Source organism: Vipera berus (genome assembly GCF_964194415.1).
Source record: "Vipera berus genome assembly, chromosome: 7".
NCBI lineage: Eukaryota > Metazoa > Chordata > Lepidosauria > Squamata > Viperidae > Vipera > Vipera berus.
Window position 1 is genome coordinate 40,662,109 of NC_138209.1, and position 18,391 is coordinate 40,680,499.

The 18,391-nt window shown below is 38.3% G+C and overlaps 1 protein-coding gene and 1 long non-coding RNA gene across 2 annotated transcripts; both read left to right on the forward strand.

The window, feature by feature from the left end:
- The first annotated feature begins 282 nt into the window (after positions 1-282).
- FABP2 (fatty acid binding protein 2) lies at positions 283-3,389 on the forward strand. The gene is made up of 4 exons (XM_081332281.1): positions 283-458; positions 2,041-2,213; positions 2,460-2,567; positions 3,216-3,389. Exons 1-4 carry the CDS (start codon positions 392-394, stop codon positions 3,264-3,266), a joined length of 399 nt encoding a protein of 132 aa, XP_081188407.1. The 5' UTR covers positions 283-391; the 3' UTR covers positions 3,267-3,389.
- Positions 3,390-7,615: 4,226 nt separating this feature from the next.
- LOC308670645 lies at positions 7,616-16,246 on the forward strand. Its single transcript, XR_014027051.1, has 2 exons — positions 7,616-7,914; positions 13,510-16,246. It is a non-coding gene; the product is annotated as an uncharacterized lncRNA (long non-coding RNA).
- The last annotated feature ends 2,145 nt before the right edge of the window (positions 16,247-18,391 follow it).

An 18,391-nucleotide genomic window follows, 5' to 3' on the forward strand; every position in this document is an offset into this window, starting at 1 on the left:
AGTGTTGCTTCATTTAAACAGAGCACCACTTTTATTTTCATTTCTTCTCCTTACCAGTAATCATCTAAGCTTTTGTTTCTGTTGTCCATCCTATTTAGAGGGGAAAAGAGAACTTAGTAATCACGACTCTACCAAAGAACAGAGGCAATATTTTTAAGAGATAGAATTAAATATAATAGATTTATTCTAATTATATTGAACTGAACACATTGTAGTGATTTAATTTTATAGGGTCACCTGACTATTTGTACTTTAGTCAGCCACATCAGTGTATGAATTGCTTTCAAGATAAGTAAAAATATAAATCACCCCTTCAGAAAGCTTTACTCTAGCCTGGATAGGAAACCTTCTTCAGTTCTACGTGTTTTTTTTATTGCAATAGCTAACAACCATGGCATTTGATGGCACCTGGAAAGTGGAGAAGAGTGAAAACTATGAAAAGTTCATGGAAGTAATGGGTAAGATCTGCATTTCCTTGATTCTTAAGAAAAATAAATTGCCGATGCAATTCAAGACACTTGCTGGAATTCTTCCTGGAATTCTTCTTTATTGTCCATTATTAATCACTGGACTTTCATTCTAGCTTTTTTTTAAAATTTTCTTTCCCTCAACTGGTAAACCTACATACTTTCAGGTTTGTATATTTCTTTCTGTAATGAACAGAAATATTGACAAATGTTTGTTTCTTCATGACTACGGAAGGGCTTAAAACAAAGTCCACAAGGCATCCCCCTTGTCTTTTTCTGTGTTGACTCTTCAAATCTTGGGGACTTGATTTTCCTTCTTCCAAATACATCCAATTCCAATCCCTACTTTCTTGTACAAGTTGAGTCTATAAGAGTTTGCTTTCTTTCTTTCTTTTTTTCTATATTTAATTTATACGGTCATTCTGCTGTTATAGTCAGAAGTCATTGCTGACTTCTACTTTCTCAAAAACTAGCTTCCTCAGACTCTTAGGATCTGGCTTCCTGAGACTCTCAGAATCTAACCTCAGTGGCTTTGCTTTCTACAAAATCTAATCTTAAAAAAATCTTGTGATTTCTTAAAGATCACCCAGGGATGTAGTCAAAAAGTTTAGGATCCTGGCAACATTAGACCACAAAATCAAACAATGAAAGCATTAGTTTATTTACTGAGTTTCAATTATCAATTCCTGCTCACATACCATCTTGCATCCATTCTGGGTAGATTCTGCTCTGGTACCTGGGGAAGATGCTATGCAGCAGATGGAGATCAGAGTCCAAAGTCTTCCAGCAAGATTTTTTATTCCATCCTCTATTTGTAACATTCTCATTACTGTTGTCTCAAATATAATTTCACAGATTCTCCTCTAGGTCCATATTTCCTTTTTAAATGGGATTAATTATTATTTATTTTCATATATGCTATTTGCCATTCTAGAAGACTCTAGAATGATTGGTTTTCTATTGTTACTAAATAGTATTTGTGTTCCCTGCAGTTGCACTAATTTCAAGTTTCCTTAGGCTTTTTATTACAAAAGTAGACTAAATACTGTATAGCTATGCAGTTTTAATTCTGCATCCAGAGCTTCCTCTTCTTTTTTTGTAATAACATTATTTTCCAGTACAGAAGTATGAGGTACATTTAGCTGATCTGAGCAATTTGACCTTTGACAATATTCTGGCTTCTCTTTAGATAAAAAGGTTCTGACAATTGTTTAGTGGGGGTTGGACTTATGTGCTTACACATATATTGCACATATATTATTTGACTTGGGGTTAGTCTGTTTTGTGAACTCAGCCACTGGGAGATATGGAAAAGAGAACATTAGTAGTCTGAGATGTACATCATGTATAATTCCACATTGACTAAACGACCCTAAGAAATCATAAGCAGATCCTGGTAAACTGGTTGTATTTGCCCTTAAAACCAAAGCCTAGACAAACAAGAATTACAGAGGACAGACTCAAATTGTCCAACTCTAGCCACTGTATTTAGACAATTTATCTAAAAATAATTATTTAAAAATAAAAATCTGTCTGCTGTGCAACTGACTTACATTCATCTTAACTTTCATAGGTATTAATTTAGTGAAGAGGAAGCTTGGAGCCCATGACAACTTGAAGCTCACAATCAAACAAGAGGGAAATAAATTCACCATTCAAGAACACAGCAATTTCCGCAGCATAGAGATAGTGTTCACTTTGGGAGTGAATTTTGACTACAGTTTAGCTGATGGAACTGAACTCAATGTAAGAAAACATTTTTTTTCCTTAGAATCATAGTTTTGCTGTTGATGTGGGCTTACCATAACCCACCTCAGTTACTGTTCTCAAGGACAAATATTCCCAGTTTCCTCAACCTTTTCTCACAGGAGGTAGTTTCTCATCCTCACATCCACTTTAGTTATAACCAGCTACAAATATGTTCAAACACATCAAAAATCTTCCTTCCTCTCTCTTTCCCTTCCTTCCTTGTATGCATGCCGTGTACTGTAGGGGCACTGGGACTTGCAAGGAACCCAATTGATAGGCACATTCACCCGGAAAGATAACGGAAAGAAACTTGATGCACTGCGGGAAATTGTAGGAGATGAAATGATTCAGGTAAGTATATCATAAATATTTTTATATACAGTAATCAACACTGGAAAATCATATTTTCTTAATAGGGAACTGAAAAGATGTAACAAAAAAACAAAAAAGTATTAACTTGCAGTTATAATAGTTGAGAAGCCAGTTATGAGGCTGAAGCAAAAAAAAGAAAAGAAAATCAGATTACAACCTAAGAAAACAATCTCTTCTAAAATTCAAAACATGAAAAACCATTTTTAAAATGTTTGATAATATATTAATCATAAGCGGGGCCTTGCCGTGAACCCTGGCCAGATGTAGCGCTCCTTGCAGGATTCCATTCCACAATCTGGTTTTGCCTATGTTTGCTTATTCCAATAGTCTCATCTCTGCCTGCTTGCTAATATGTGCCCTGCTGCAATAAACAATTTCTAGATCCAGCCATATATGCTTCTTGGGTTTTATTGTAGCTCAGCTTAGGAATGAATTTCTTAACTTCTGACACAATTTAATTAACTATTCCAGGATTATTGATTTTAATCTATTTATGTCACCTTAAAAAGGGCTGGTTTCTGGAATATAGATTGAAACTATTTCTGGGAAAATAAGCACTGCAAATCCAGAAAAATATTGCTGATATTCTGATTTGTTTTATTTATTTTTTAAAAAAAATATTTTCAGACTTACACCTATGAAGGAGTAGCAGCCAAAAGATTCTTCAAGAAAGCATAAACAACTATTGCTGAAGACTGAAGACCAATGGAAGACCGCTTGTGTATTCTTTACATTTTCTTAACCAAATACAAAGTAGCTAAGTACTAACATTCACTTAAAATGTATTTATCTTTTATGCAACATGACTATTTAGCTAAATGGTGTTGCTGAGTACGAATATAAAATTTGCTTTTTATAAATGGAAAAATAAACCTTATTTCTACTCTCTATTTTAGAAGACACTGTCTTTCATTGTTGTTGTGACTAAGTCTGGATAATTGCTTATTTAACTGAATAATTAACATAAATTATCACTCCTTTATAAAACACTTATAAAATTACTAGTCTGATCCAAATACCAAATATGTTAATTTTTTCAAATTCACCTAGTTCTACTTTTTAAATTTGACACATTCCCTCATTAGTTTTTATTTTTGTGATTTCTTAAAAATGTTAACATAACTATTTTTATGTACATTTTGACAATAAATTTTGTACACACCTTCTCATACACTTTCTCAAAATGTCACCTAATGTAATGTATCCTAATTTCTGTCCTGTATTCTTTCTTCACCTTTATTTGGTACTGAAAAACTAACAAATCACAAATTTCTATTTAAGAAGAAATTCCTCTTTCAAGAAATCCAAATTTAAAAATTACAGAACACTTTAAAATACACCTATAAGAAACTCTACATCATCTGTATTGAAATTAATTTGGCTTTAAAATGAAGAACTAGACAAACTTCAGATTCCATTGAGATAAGTCTATCAATCATGGTCTAAGTACTCATTCTTCAAAACCCCCTACAATATTCACATTAATGGCCTCAGTTTTTAGGGAAGTATATGCAGTTGGTTTATTTCAGTTAATCTGTTCATGAAGTGCTTTTAAAAATGATTCCTATTATGTATCTGTGAACAATGAAAGGTTCCTGGGCTCCAACAGTTGAACAAGCTTCATTTATTTTTCTAAAAAAAAACAAAACATTTTACTGGAGCATCTATTAATACACAGATCTAACTCAACAGTATGTAACTAAGTCTATTGCCCCCATATCATTTAACAAATAATATCCAAATTAGAAAATAGAGATTCAATGTTGTATGATTTTCAGTATTTGCCAATGCAAATCCTAATACAAATGATTAGGGGAATTTCAGCTGGGGTCTTCTTGTTCAAGAACTCTTGATTATTTGCTATTATGTTAGTGTCAACTTTTAATGATCACATAGTTAGACCTTCTATAGGATTACAGGTAGTCCTCAACTCATTGGCGACTGTTCAAAGTCACCAGAATTGAAAATATTGACTTATGATCATTTTTCACACTTAACAACAGTTGCATTGTCATGTGACCAAAATTCGGAAGCTTGGATTTATTTATAATGGTTCTAGCATCCAGGGGTTATGTGATCACAAGCAAAGTCAATGGAGAAGCCAGATACTCAACCTGGTCTTTCAGATCTTTTCACTCTATTGCTGTTATAGCTGAGTCTACCACCTTGCTACTCACTATCCTGTTTTCTTCCACCTCAAAACATTTTTCATAAATGAGTTAAAATACTTTAATTCCAAAAAATACATGCAAATCTGCTCATATCAATAAAACACAAATCTTAAGGGAAATTGATTATTTTATCTTACTAAAAAGTATGCATCAATTATATTTAATATATTTTAAATATATATTAAAATATGTATTTTGTTTGGACAAACAAAAAATGAAAAGGAAAGCTGAAGGAGAAAGATGGAAGCTGTTTAATGAATATAAATGGGTTGAATGTTCTTCCAAAAATACTTCAATCAAATTTTCTTCCTCAGTCCAAACTATACAAAAACAGAGGAAGAATTACTTGATTCAAATGTACTGACTTGAAAAGTTATTTGGCAAAGGAAGACAGCTAGAGCAAGACTGAAGAAAATAGAGGTTTTGACCTATTAGATGGGATATTATACTATTGGTGGAACAGTGGTCTAATGTCTCCTTAAGTAACACCAGCTGCCTGCAATTAGTGCAGGTTCGAGTCCCACCAGGCTCAAGGTTGACTCAGCCTTCCATCCTTCCAAGGTAGGTAAAATGAGGACCCAGATTGTTGGGGGCAATAAGCTGACTTTGTAATAATGCCGCTTGGGGCCCCCCGAAAGCCCTAATAAGCAGGCATATACATAGAATGAAGGCTATTGCTAAGCACATTGATTTGTGCTTCTTAGATTGTAAGCCGCCCTGAGTCCTCGGAGAAGGGCGGAATATAAATGGGATTAAAAATAAAATAAAAAAAATTAAACAGAAGTTTGAATATGGCTAAGAAAATAGATAACCATTAGAAATAAAAGTATTATTATAATTGGAAGGATAGGATTTGTAACTAGAATATTATATTGTTATGAGATGGAAAATATGAAAACTCTAAAAGGGTTTGAATAAAGGAAGCCTTTGGTTACCCAAATATAATTTATTATGACAAGGACGCTGAGCTTGTCGATCAGAAGGTTGGCAGTTTGGCAGGTCAAATCCCGAGTGCCGCGTAACAGAGTGAGCGCCTGTTACTCGTCCCAGCTTCTGCCAACCTAGCAGTTCGAAAGCACGTAAAAATGCAAGTAGAAAAATAGGGACCACTACGGTGGGAAGGTAACAGCGTTCCGTGCGCCTTTGGCGTCTAAAAATGCCAGCCACATGACCATGGAGATGTCCTCGGACAAACGCTGGCTCTTCGGCTTTGAAACGGAGATGAGCACCGGCCCCTAGAGTCGGAAATGACTAGCATGCATGTGCGGGGGACCTTTACCTTTACTTTACCTTTAAATTATCCTTTGGAACCAACTGTAAAATTCGGTAGGAGGTGTCGTACTATGATTTATTTATTAGATTTTTATCCTGCCTTTACTACTTTATAAGATACTCAAGGCTCTGATTATACATAATACACCTTCTTCTCCCACAATAAACCTGTGAAGTGGGATGGGCTAAAAATGGAATACAGAATAAGAGTTGGAAGACCTTGGAGGTCTCATAGTCCCTGCTCAAGCAGGAGATCCTATACCATTCCAGACAGACAGACTGTGCAATCTTTTCCGAAAAACCTCCAGTGATGGAACTTTTATGTAGTGAGTTACTTCAATAGGCAAGGAGCAACACAGCGTCATAGCATAGCTTTATTGCAACAGGAACAGAACTTTTTGGAACAACAGGTAATGGCCGGTACTTATACTCTTAAGCCCTCAGGTGTTCACCCAATTACCTGCCAGGAATCTCCCGCCCAAATACAAATGTTCCCGTTGAAATGGTTAGGACTGCCTGTCAGGATCCCCTGAGGGCTAGCCTCCGCTTGGCAGGAAATACCCGCTTAGCTTCTCCACACTAGGCGGGGGTCAATGGCTTAGCATATTTACAGTACAATACATAACAGGAACACCCACGACTTCCGGACATAAACCATTCCAAGTTTTGTCCTGCCTTCAGATGCTCTGAAGATACACCCGACAGTGATTCCAAGGCACACACACACACACACACACCTGAAGGTTTCTGTAATTGGGAAAAAAAGAAATTGTTTATTGGTATGTTCCAGATTGTTTGCCACCCAGCTGCTGTATTTGATCAATTAAAGCACTGTTTCCTCGAAGCCTCTGTTTGCCTTGCCTGATTAGACTTTTAACAGTATCTGGAACCTTACACAACTTTCATGACTAAGGAGGGACTAGAACTTAAGTGTTCTTGCAGTACCTTAACCATTACACCAAACTGATTCTCCTTCCTCTGTGGCTAGTGTGCCAACGGCCTTTTCCTTTGTCATCCGTTTGAAACCACTAGGTGAGGTCGTCCCTTAGCTGGGAGTCTTGTATCCGTAGTCAGCAGATGGTGGAAATGCTTGATCCCTCCAGCATTCTGTCTGGAGAGCTCTGCTAATTCCACACGTCTTAAAAGTCGCCAACTTTTAAAAAAAAAAACCTGTTATAAATTAACCTCCACCGCGAGAAAAACGATTGCTTCCGTTTAAGCTTAAATGAAAATAACACAACTCTGCAAGGCACGAAAGCTCCTTATTATCTCTATGCAACGCCATGGGCATCCAGCCCAGATTTCTATGTCAACCACAGTTTCTTGTACTGTACAGAATCCGCCTTCACGTTGGATGAACCGCAAGCTTCTGCCTTCGCCTAAAACCAAGGGTAGGCAACCTCGGCTCTTTTATGACTCATGGACTTCAACTCCCAGAATTCCTGAGCTGACTCAGGAATTCTGGGAGTTGAAGTCCATGAGTCATAAAAGAGCCGAGGTTGCCTACCCCTGGCCTAAACAGAGACATAAGAGCCCCACCTCACCGGAAGTCTCGACCGGAAACATCATTTTTGTGCCTCTCCTTTTCTTTTTGTCTCTATGGTAGTGACTGTCCTGCCTGCGCCGGACGCCGTTCGCGGAACAAATCCTTGCCTTGTGAGGGACGATGGAGGCTGCGGAAGGCGTTGAGGTACGAGAACGCCGAAAGACTGAACCTGAACCGGACCGGTTCGCAGCCGAGGTGACCGGAACAACGGGGAACATCGCCTGCGGGCCCGCTCTCTCCGGGACCTCCTATTGGCTGGACCTCTGGCTGATGATCCTCTTCGACCTCGTACTCTTCGTCTTCGTTTATCTGCTACCTTAGCGGCAGCACCAAAAGGGTGAGCCGAAAGGGGCGGCGGCGCAGGGAGACTTGACACGGGGGGAAACGACTGGGAAATGCCCAAGGCTAGCGGGGCCTTTTTTTTTTTTAAATCCCATTTATATCCCGCCCTTCGCCAAAGACTCAGGGCGGCTTACAATCTAAGCACAAATCAAATGTGCTTAGCAATAGCCTTCATTCTATGTACATGCCTGCTTATTAGGGCTTTCTCCCCCCCCCAGCGGCATTATTACAAAGTCAGCTTATTGCCCCCAACAATCTGGGTCCTCATTTTACCTACCTTGGAAGGATGGAAGGCTGAGTCAACCTTGAGCCTGGTGGGATGCGAACCTGCAATAATTGCAGGCAGCTGGTGTTACTTAAGGAGGCATTAGCCCACTGCTCCACCAAGGCTGTTTATTATGCCTAGAGCAGGGGTAGGCAACCTCGGCTCTTTTATGACTCATGGACTTAAACTCCCAGAATTCCTGAGTCAGCCACGCTGACTCAGGAATTCTGGGAGTTGAAGTTCATGAGTCATAAAAGAGCCGAGGTTACCTACCCCTGGCCTAGAGTGATTACGGGTCCCAAGGGCGAATTCAAGATTTGAAGAGAGATCAGCAGGATTCTGTTTGATTGCTTTGAGTTTTGTAACAGTGTGAAGCCGGCGGTTGGGGATTGTGATGTGCGTTTCCACCCCCCCACCCCCCTTTTCGGTTGTGAGGACACGATTCGCTAGCTGCACTGGGACGCAGTGAGCCCTCTACTTCCGGGATCGCCTCAGGCCATAATGTAATAATGTCATCCTAGACGGGTTTCCACGATGGGTGATGCTCTGGGGTGCTTTGAGATAAAAGCCAAAGTTTCTTGGTCTGTGGCAGGTCACTGAGCAAAACAGAAATCACATCTTGTTCTGTAATTAGAAGAATTGATGTTAAGTCGATGAAGCCTAATAAGTCTTGGAACTGTCAAAACTGTACTGTGGGGTATGAGAAATTGTTATTCACCAAAAAGCTTTAATAAGAAAATAATCAAATGGGAAAATATGAGTTAGAGAAACACGTTGTGTAACACTTAGGCAAATGACTTGGTGGTATTTCTTTAGTTAAGTCCAGAAGGTTTGTATATAATGGGACAATGATATATATTTTTTTTAGCATTTGGCCTCTGTACACCACCACATTGAATTTGAAATGAAACAGTCGAATGAGTGAAGACAGCCAAGTTTATTTCAAGAAGTTTGACAAAAGTGTGGCATTAACATTGAGGAATTACAACCATTTTAATACCCACACCCAGTTTTGGTGGCCCATTAAAGATGGAACAAACTAACATACCGGTAATTACAAATATAAGCATTGGTTTTAATAGTTGGATGAAAATCCTTTGCAGTCAATGACTGCCTAAAGTCTGTAACCCACAGACATGACTAAATACTGAGTTTCCTTATTTGAAATACTTTGCCACACCTTTATTGCAGCTGCTTTTATCTGTTGCTTGTTTGTGGGTCTTGTCATTGTCCCAATGTATACAAACCTGATTATAATTCCCTTTTCCTCAGCTGGAGCAGGTAGTTCCCTTTCCTTTGATACAGATGGTTTCTCTTCTTCAAAATGTTATCCTTCAACACCAGAACCCAGTTTCCTTTCCCTTCCTGCTAAGAAGCAATTTAATTCTTAAGTATAAATATGCTATTAAATAGCTAGTCCTGTTTCTGCAGTATCTGTACCTCAGGGTTAAACTGTGGAGTTCTTGGTGCTCTGTAAGCTTTGCGTTTATTTGCACATTTATTTACATGATTAGGTAATTTCATTAGTGTCTCTGTGGAGCTTCCTTGGTGGTTTCTTGATTGATTGTCTGACGTTAATCCCTGTTTATCTAAAACTTGATTGCTGAAGAGAATGATTTTTAGCCTTTTTGTTTTTTTCTTAGGTTTTCATTGTCTTTTTTGAATAGTGTGTGATCATGATTAATCTCCTTGTGTCTCTCGTCCTTTTTGGAGCTCTAGCATTTTTTTTGGGGGGGGGGGCGGGAGGAATCTGACTTGGTCTAAGACTCTAAGATGCTAATAGTTTTCCAGTTGTGAATTATTCTGCAACTGAATCCAGTTGTGATTATTCTATCCAAGTGTTAGATTAAGGAACTAAAAGCCATATCCCCACATAGACAGCAAACACCACACGTAATCACACTGATGATGTTGCATAATTGGGTAAGGCAGGGGTGTCAAACTCAATTTCATTGAGGGCCGCATCAGCATTGCAGTTGCCCTCGGGGCCAGGTGGGTATTGCCAGGGTGGGCGTGGCCTACTGGGTGGGCGTGGCTACAGTGCATATGGCCTACTGGGTGGGCATGGCCAGCTCTACATTGTTCGCATCAAGGGTGCCTGTGGGGGCCTGGGCAGGAGTGGGACAGATCTGGGGGTCTCTGGCAGGAGGAGGGTCTCTGGGCCAGGGCCAAGGCAGTGGGGGCCGTTCCCTCACTTTCCAGGATGGGTTCGCGGGCCACATGAAACCACTTCGCGGGCCGCATCCGGCCCCCGGGCCTTGTGTTTAACATGTCTGGGGTTAGGAAATGTCTACAAACACGTTTTCAGTGTACCAAAAGCTCCACCTAAAATTTAAGCAATAGCATGTGGCTCAGGTCCAGCTATATAGTTAATTAAAATAAGGTTCACTGTATTACACAAACCCAGGGCACAGGGTTAAGGAGTAAGCATGTTATACAAATTCAGCTTTATTGTAATATAGGAAGCCAAAATGCTGTGAATTGTGGATTAGTCCAGTGTGGATTAATCCAGCATTGATAGTTTTATTCATGTTTGATTACAAGTAAATCTTGTGAGACTCTTTGGGGAATATTGGTGTATAGCATTATTACGCCTGTAAGACGACTACTGTAAAAATACTAGAGTCAGTTTGGTCTAGTGCAGGCATGTCAAACTGCTGGCCCATGGGCCGGATGCATCATACTAAAACCGTGCCCACCCCATTGCCGGCAGTGGGGAAAAAGTCATGATATGTTACATGACGTCACGAGTTTGACATGCCTGATCTAGTGGTTAAGGCACCAGACTAGAAACCTGGAGACTATGGATTCTAGTCCTGCTTTAGCCATGAAAGGCAGCTGGGTGATGCTGGGTCAATCACATACTCTCAATTCACATCCCAGGTTTGTTGTTGGAGGGAAATGGGAGGAGGAAGGTATGTTAGATATGTTCTGCACCCTGAGTTATTTGTAAAAATAATAAAGGTGGGATATAAATAATATAATGGAAATGTGTAGTTTGGCAGGGAAGACAAAAATTTAGAATTGCAGCCTAGGATGTCTTAGATGGCATCTAAAATTGCTGAGGCAGACTGGATGCGTGATTTATTATGAAAGTTGGATCTCCAAATATTACTGCCACGCATTTCAGGAGGTTGTGTAGCAAGAAATAATAGTAAACACTGTAGAATAGGTGGGAGATAAATATGTCTAATTCTATGGAAGTGATATGTTTAAAACTTTTGAACAACTGTATTTATGAAGTACCAAGTTTACAGAATAGGGTTTTTTGTGTGTGTGTTTGAAAAATTCAGTTTTAAATGATTCAAAAGCATGTATATGAAACTTATCTATACTGCATTAATGGCTAGTTTGTTAATCCAGAATTATGGTTTGTAATTCCTTTGAAGTAAGATTTTTAACTGCACTAATCAAGTAGAGCCTTTGTGGAGCAGTGGGCTAATGCCTCCTTAAGTAACCCCAGCTGCCTGCAATTAGTGCAGGTTCGCATCCCACCAGGCTCAAGGTTGACTCAGCCTTCCATCCTTCTGAGGTAGGTAAAATGAGGACCCAGATTGTTGGGGGCAATTAAGCTGACTTTGTAATAATGCCGCTTGGGGGGGTGTATGAAAGCCCTAATAAGCAGGCATATACATAGAATGAAGGCTACTGCTAAGCTTGTAAGCCGCCCTGAGTCTTTGGAGAAGGGCGGGATATAAATGGAATTAAAATAAATAAAATAAATTGTCTTATTTCATTTACTAAAAAAATACAATTCCATTTTGGGGTTAGTGATTGAGACTGTTGGACTAATTCAGAAAACGAAATGATAGAACTCTTTGCAATTAAAAAAATTGAATGCCATTTATATCTTAATGGATATGATTGTTTTTACCTGTTGCAATCAAGAAGGCTAAGCAAAAATGTAAATCACTTTATGCCACAAAGGAAAAAAATTTGGCTGTCTGGTTATGTCTTTATTATGGCTCCATAACATTATACAGGTAATCCCCAAGTTTTGAGCGTTCACTTAATGCTCGTTCAAAGTTATGTGATGAGCGCCCTCTAGTGCTTACGAGAAGTCCTGAAGTTACGAATATTGCAGCACCACGGCAGTCGTTCGCCCTTATGCGTGACTGCAGTGGCTCTGCAACATTCACCCTGGTTATTCCCTCCCTTCTCACCTGTGCCCCGGGTCTCCCTAGACACCAGGCCTTCAATACTCACCCTACGAAGATTGAGATCCTTTGCTTTCTTGGCTGCTTCAGGCCTTCGGTGCATTCGCAGAGAATGGAGACCTAAAGTAATGCAAGATCACACAAGATCAGTGGGGTGAGATCTCACACTACTGATTTTGCGTGATCTCATGGTACTTTAGGCCTCGGTTCTCTGCAACAGAGAATAGAACCAAAACTGCAGGATGCTTCCAGGTGCCTCTGGAGGCTAGACTGGGGCTCCGGAGGCCTTTTCCAGGTTGCTGCGGCCCAGATATCAGGCCAGGGGATGCTTCTGCGCCTCCTGCGGCCCAATCCAGGCTCCAGAGGCATTTTCCAGGCCACTGCTGCCCAGATATGAGGCCAGAGAATGCTTCTGCGTGCCTCCCATGGCCCTATCTGGGTTCTGGAGGCGTTTTCCAGGCCCAATTGGGCTGTGCAGGGGGGGCGCAGAAGCGTTTGCTGGCCTCAGATGCAGGTGGGAGTGGCCTGGAAAAGCAGGAACCGTGGCAGAGAGGAGACGGATCTTTTACAGATGAGTCCGTGTCAGGAAGGGAAGGGGAAGTATGGGGTATCTTACAGTAGTGGGTTGGGGAGTCCTTGGGGGCCTGTTCCATCACTAGGCCCTCCATAGCCTTCCCCACCCTGAGGTACTTCATGTTTGCTTAACGAGCCATGTGTATTTTAATAAGCAAGGGAATGATCTCGTTCAAGGTATGAGATTTACAAGTTTTCAAGTTACGAGTGGAATGGGCAGGCTCCACTGCACTCATAACTTAAGGACTACCTGTACAATGCTTGAAAAATCTAACACAAAATGATGAATTAGTTTATAATTTATAATGTGGTTCAACCAGAAGTATCAGTGGCTATTAAAAATAGCTTTAAAAGTGGATCAACATTCGTGAAATATAGTTTTGCTGACTAACAACTGGAACAAATATATGACTAAAGCAAAATAAAAATAAAAAAGTATGAATAAACAGTTGGCAAGGAGCAACAGAATAAGTTATGTTCTATATTTAGGTTTATCAGGCAACTGATGATGCTGTACTAGAAGTCTGATGTGACAGGATTATTTTGTGTACAGGTTTTTCCACTGATGGATCTAATTTTTGTTTTCTTTATCCAGCAGACAACCAGACTGCCTTCAAGAAAAACCGGCCAATATTACTCCTTTAGCTGGCTTTGCTTCAGAACCAAAAATAAAAGAACATTGGAAAACTCTTACTTCAGAATTTTTAATAACAACTACTTTTTCTATTTGAACTGTTGAGATATTTTTGCTGGTGAACTTGCTCTGTGAACTGTCATTTTTCACATTATTCAGTAAGTTCAAATTGTGTTTTATGTTAAATATAACAACTGACATTGAAGTGACAGAACATTTTGAATTAAGTCGTTTATTTTCAGCAATCAACTCTGGACTGGAGACAGATATCTTTCTAACAATAATTTATGATGAACTCCTAGCATAAAATGAGAAAATGTAAACTGATCAATTCTGAGCACTGTTTTAGCTGCTTTTATGTAAAGAAGTTGCATATATTCTTCTCTTTGGCAAGGAAAGTCATTTGCTGTGTTTGAAGTTTTAAAGTACTTTGTGCCTTCAGCTTTGTGCCTTCAGCAGCAACGTGTGCTTGGACTATGTCAATGGTATTTTTATGGTCGTTTTTATGGTATGTAAACAGACCAACCACCTGAACAAATTTTGCTGTGTCTAATGTGGTCCTGATCCCCATTATGCTTTGGATTTGCCCTTTTGGAGTTTCATGTTCTAAAAGAAGTTGAAAATTAAGTCTGTAGACATTCCTGTTAATTTTCATAATTGAAATAATGTTTTTCTTTCAATCAGTTTTGTGCTCCACTCTCAATAATATATGAATGGAACATTTATTTATATTTATATCCTAGAGGAAATGGATTCTCCCCATTTTTGTCAGGCTGGGACCAAGGGCTTTAAGCATTGAATTAATTACATTCTACTTGGGCTGTATAAATTTGTTGTGTTGAGCACAAGACCTGAAGCATTGGTAGAGGTAGGGTGAAGTTCATTTGATATTGAGATTGAACTTGGGCTTATTTTCATTCGGAAACTTTGGAGGGCCTACGACCGGCCCTGTTGGAATGTCAGGGACAACCCCTTTTTATAAACAATAGGCTGGAACTAATCCAACCAAATTTATTTGCAAAAGCTAAATGAAAAAGTTCAAACAAAAGTTAAACAAATACAGACCAAGACTTTATCAGAAGCTGTTCAAACGGGTGCCTTCAGCAACTAGCACCTCCCACACATTCCCCTTTTAAACAGCAGTCCCAAGGCGTGGCTTCTCATTGCCTTCTCCCGAGTTGCCTCATTGCTTTTCTTTGCTCAGTTCTGCTAGATTGCCTCCTGCTCCTAGCGTCCCTGAACAGAGCCAGCTGTGGATCGTCTTCTTCCACTTTCATGTTCACACAGGTGGGTCTGAGGAGGAACAAGACGGGAGGGGCCTGGCTGAGAGTTCTGCGGTGCATCAGAACCTTCCTCTGACACCAAAGGCTCTCCAAACCCCTCCTCTTCCTCCTCCTCTTCAGAATTGTCAGACTGAGCTGCTGAAACCACATGCTGACGCTGAATCACAACAGGGGATTCTTGAACTAAAAATGTCAGAAATTTGAAGGCGAGGGTTATTTTTAAAGAATTGCTGTTCAACCTACGTAAGTAGATGTGTCACTTCCTCCACAAGAATTTACTGTATAGCCAAGCAGTAAAGTCTGAAGTGATTGAATCAGACATATTAATAAATATTGTAACTTGCATTCTTTGTTCTAAGTTAATATTCTAAAATTGTTCTTCCCTCAACTAATGAAATAAACCTTGTTATGTAAATGTGAATTCTTGTCTGCATTTACAAAATACAGTGATGACAGCAATAGTTTGTTCTCTGACAAACAATATTTTGAATGATTTTTCTTCTCAAATTCTAAACAAGCAAAGAATAGGAGTGTGCCCCAAAATATTAGGTGTTCTCTTAATTTTCTGAGTTGAGAAAGTCAACCTATTGTAATGCAATACATAGAGTATGAATCGAACTGAATTCACCGTCACTTGTTTCACCGTAGAGTCTAATACAATTCATCAGAATGAATTAACAGTCTTGAAGAAATGGGCGATTCATAGCCATACTCGTGAGTAAGAAGACCATCACATATGAATTCAAGTAAAACAATCCATACCTCATGATTTACTTATATACACATATTAAATATGTGTAGTAAAGTTATTTAGAATCTTTTATAGTGTCAGTATGTCCACCCCTACCCATTTAAAAAATTGGAGTCTTGGCAAACAGCATAGTGAAATGAAAACTGGCTTATTTAAATGAGTAAGGGTTTAACAAATATTCATTTGGTAGAATTGAACATTTCATCTGCTTTTACAGATCAACTGTAGTTTAGAGTGATACTATGATATGGAGCTGAATGCAAGTGTTACATTTTTTACCAGATGTTTAGTCACTGTATTTGATAGCAAATATTTACACTCAAACTGAGAACTGTATTCTTAAAACTAACAAATAATGATTTGCTCCTGTTTCACAGAAAAATTATACATCTGTAAACTAAGCAAAGAGATATCGGATATCTTATTTTTGTTTTATCAGCAGGTAAATGCAGGACAATTTTTAAAAGTTTAACAAAGATATTTCTCTATAACACGTTAAATGTATTTAACATTACAAAAGCCATATAGTCTAAAGGGAACAATTATAAAAATAAAGTTAAAAAAAATCAAATATTGTAAGCATATATTAAGACTGTACAGCCAGCTATAAAAAGTTGTCAAAATTCCCATTATTTAATAGCAATAAATTTGTGCAAAAAATGTCTATTAAGACTTATATTTCTTTAAAGCACATATACTCACAAATCCAACATTTCTCATTTATACAGGAAATGAAAATTTGGTTTACATTTTTAAAATACAGTAATATTCTTAACAGAGGTAATTCACATTAGTGTATACATATATTACAAATTCAAATTAATTCAGAAACAGTTTTCAATTGTACACTTTGATTCCAGTACTTATAGTTCTATTTTTACCTATAAAGGTGTTACATTATTACATATTACCTGCATATCAGGAATGAAATGAGACTTTTTTAATTTAAAAAAACTTAAAATATCAAAAATTAATTTGTTACTTTGAGTTCAAGTTACTTCTCTCGGTTTTATTTGTAATCATGAATATGTTAACTATACATGCTTTAAAAAAACCAGTAACTTCTGAAAAAGCACTCAAGTATGATAGATATCAACAAGATTAAAAGCTAAGTCAGCTCCATAAAAAGAAACCAACAATGTGGAGTTACATTCATAGTTAAGATGGAGAGTCAGTCTGATGTGCTGGTTAAAGCACCAGAACAGAAAACGGAACTCTTGTGTTCCAGTTCCATCTTAGGTACAGAACCAGCTGGGTGACTTGGACCAGCTTACTCACTTTTACTCCTAGGAAGGTAATGGCAAACTACTTTCAAATATGTTAAGACAGCAAAGGACTTGTCCAGGCACTTGTCAGGAGTCAAGACTAACGAAGATATGGAGAAGAAAATAGGTAAGATATTGTCAGTGAAAAAAGATATTCCATCTTTGTTTGTGCCTTCAACTCAATCTTGACTGCAACTTTTGGGGAACAGTTTCTGAAATAATTTTGCTAGTGCATTCTTTCTAGGGCTGAGGGAGTAATTGCCTCAGTCACTCAGTTGGTTTTGTATCTAAGACAGGACAAAAACTCCAGTCTTCTGCCTCTAATCTTACATCTTAGTCACTAGACCTACTGGTAGTCTTCAACTTATAACCATAAATGGGGCTGGAAAATTTGTTAAGCAGGGCAGTTGCTAAGTGAGGCATGTGACCCAGTTTTTATGAGCTTTTTGCTGCTCAGCAAATCACTGCGGTTAAGGGAAATATGTGACTGATATTTGTAACTTTCCAGCTGGCTGGAAAGGTCACAAATGGTGATTACAGGATTGCAGGACACTTCAACTGCTGCGTGAGGCAGGGGTCAAACACTCAGATCGCAATCATATGACAGATTTATGTCAGGTTTAAGTGCAAGGAGTGGTCATAAGCCACTTTTTTCAGTGCTGTTGTGACTGCAAAGGCGCATTGAACGAATGGTCGTAAGTCAAGGACTGCCCATATTTTTCAGACATTTGTTCTCTGAAGGTTTAGAGAGCAGGAAGACTCCTTCATTAACATAAATGTGGAACTTTAATGTAATCCTTATTGTAGGGAAGCATGCAAGCATCTCTATTTTTACACTGCTAATAATGTTCTGAGTAGGCTCAACCACCAATTTTAATAGCATTTTCCCCATTTGGACAAAATCACAAATTTGTATTTGCATTTACTCTAATTATAGTGCAAACTTAGAATGGAGTGTTCCAAAACACACAGCAGCTATCATGCTGAAAACTAAAACATTTGTTCAGTATCATTTTGTAGCCATTATTTTAAAAGGTACTGTGTCATACATTTTTACCTAAAAACTGCTTGTGTATTCCATTTCAATCTTTCAAAAGGAATAATCTTCAAGCTGAACTGGTCAGAATCAGTTTGTGCCTCTTGTTGGTAGTATCAAATAAGACTTTAAGAAAACCAGAGTACTTTCTATACATGCAATGATATTCTCCACAGCAGCTTTAATATAAAAATATATTTATACAATTTATCACATTTTTGCAGCCCAACAATATACTTAAATATTTTTATTACAAACAACTGCTATGCATAATTTTTGTATTTAAAATACTGCACGATGCAAGAAACTTGCTATTTAAAACTCTAGCTACCATAAAATATACTGTATATTAAAATAAAATCTAAGACTTCATTAAGGCATTATTTCAAATATTTAAAAGATAATAATGCGATCCTGGATAACTGATTCAAGAAAATAGATAAATGGTTAATATTTGTCTACTACAAAAGGTAAGTTTTTAATGCTTATGCCATTCTGTGCATATTTC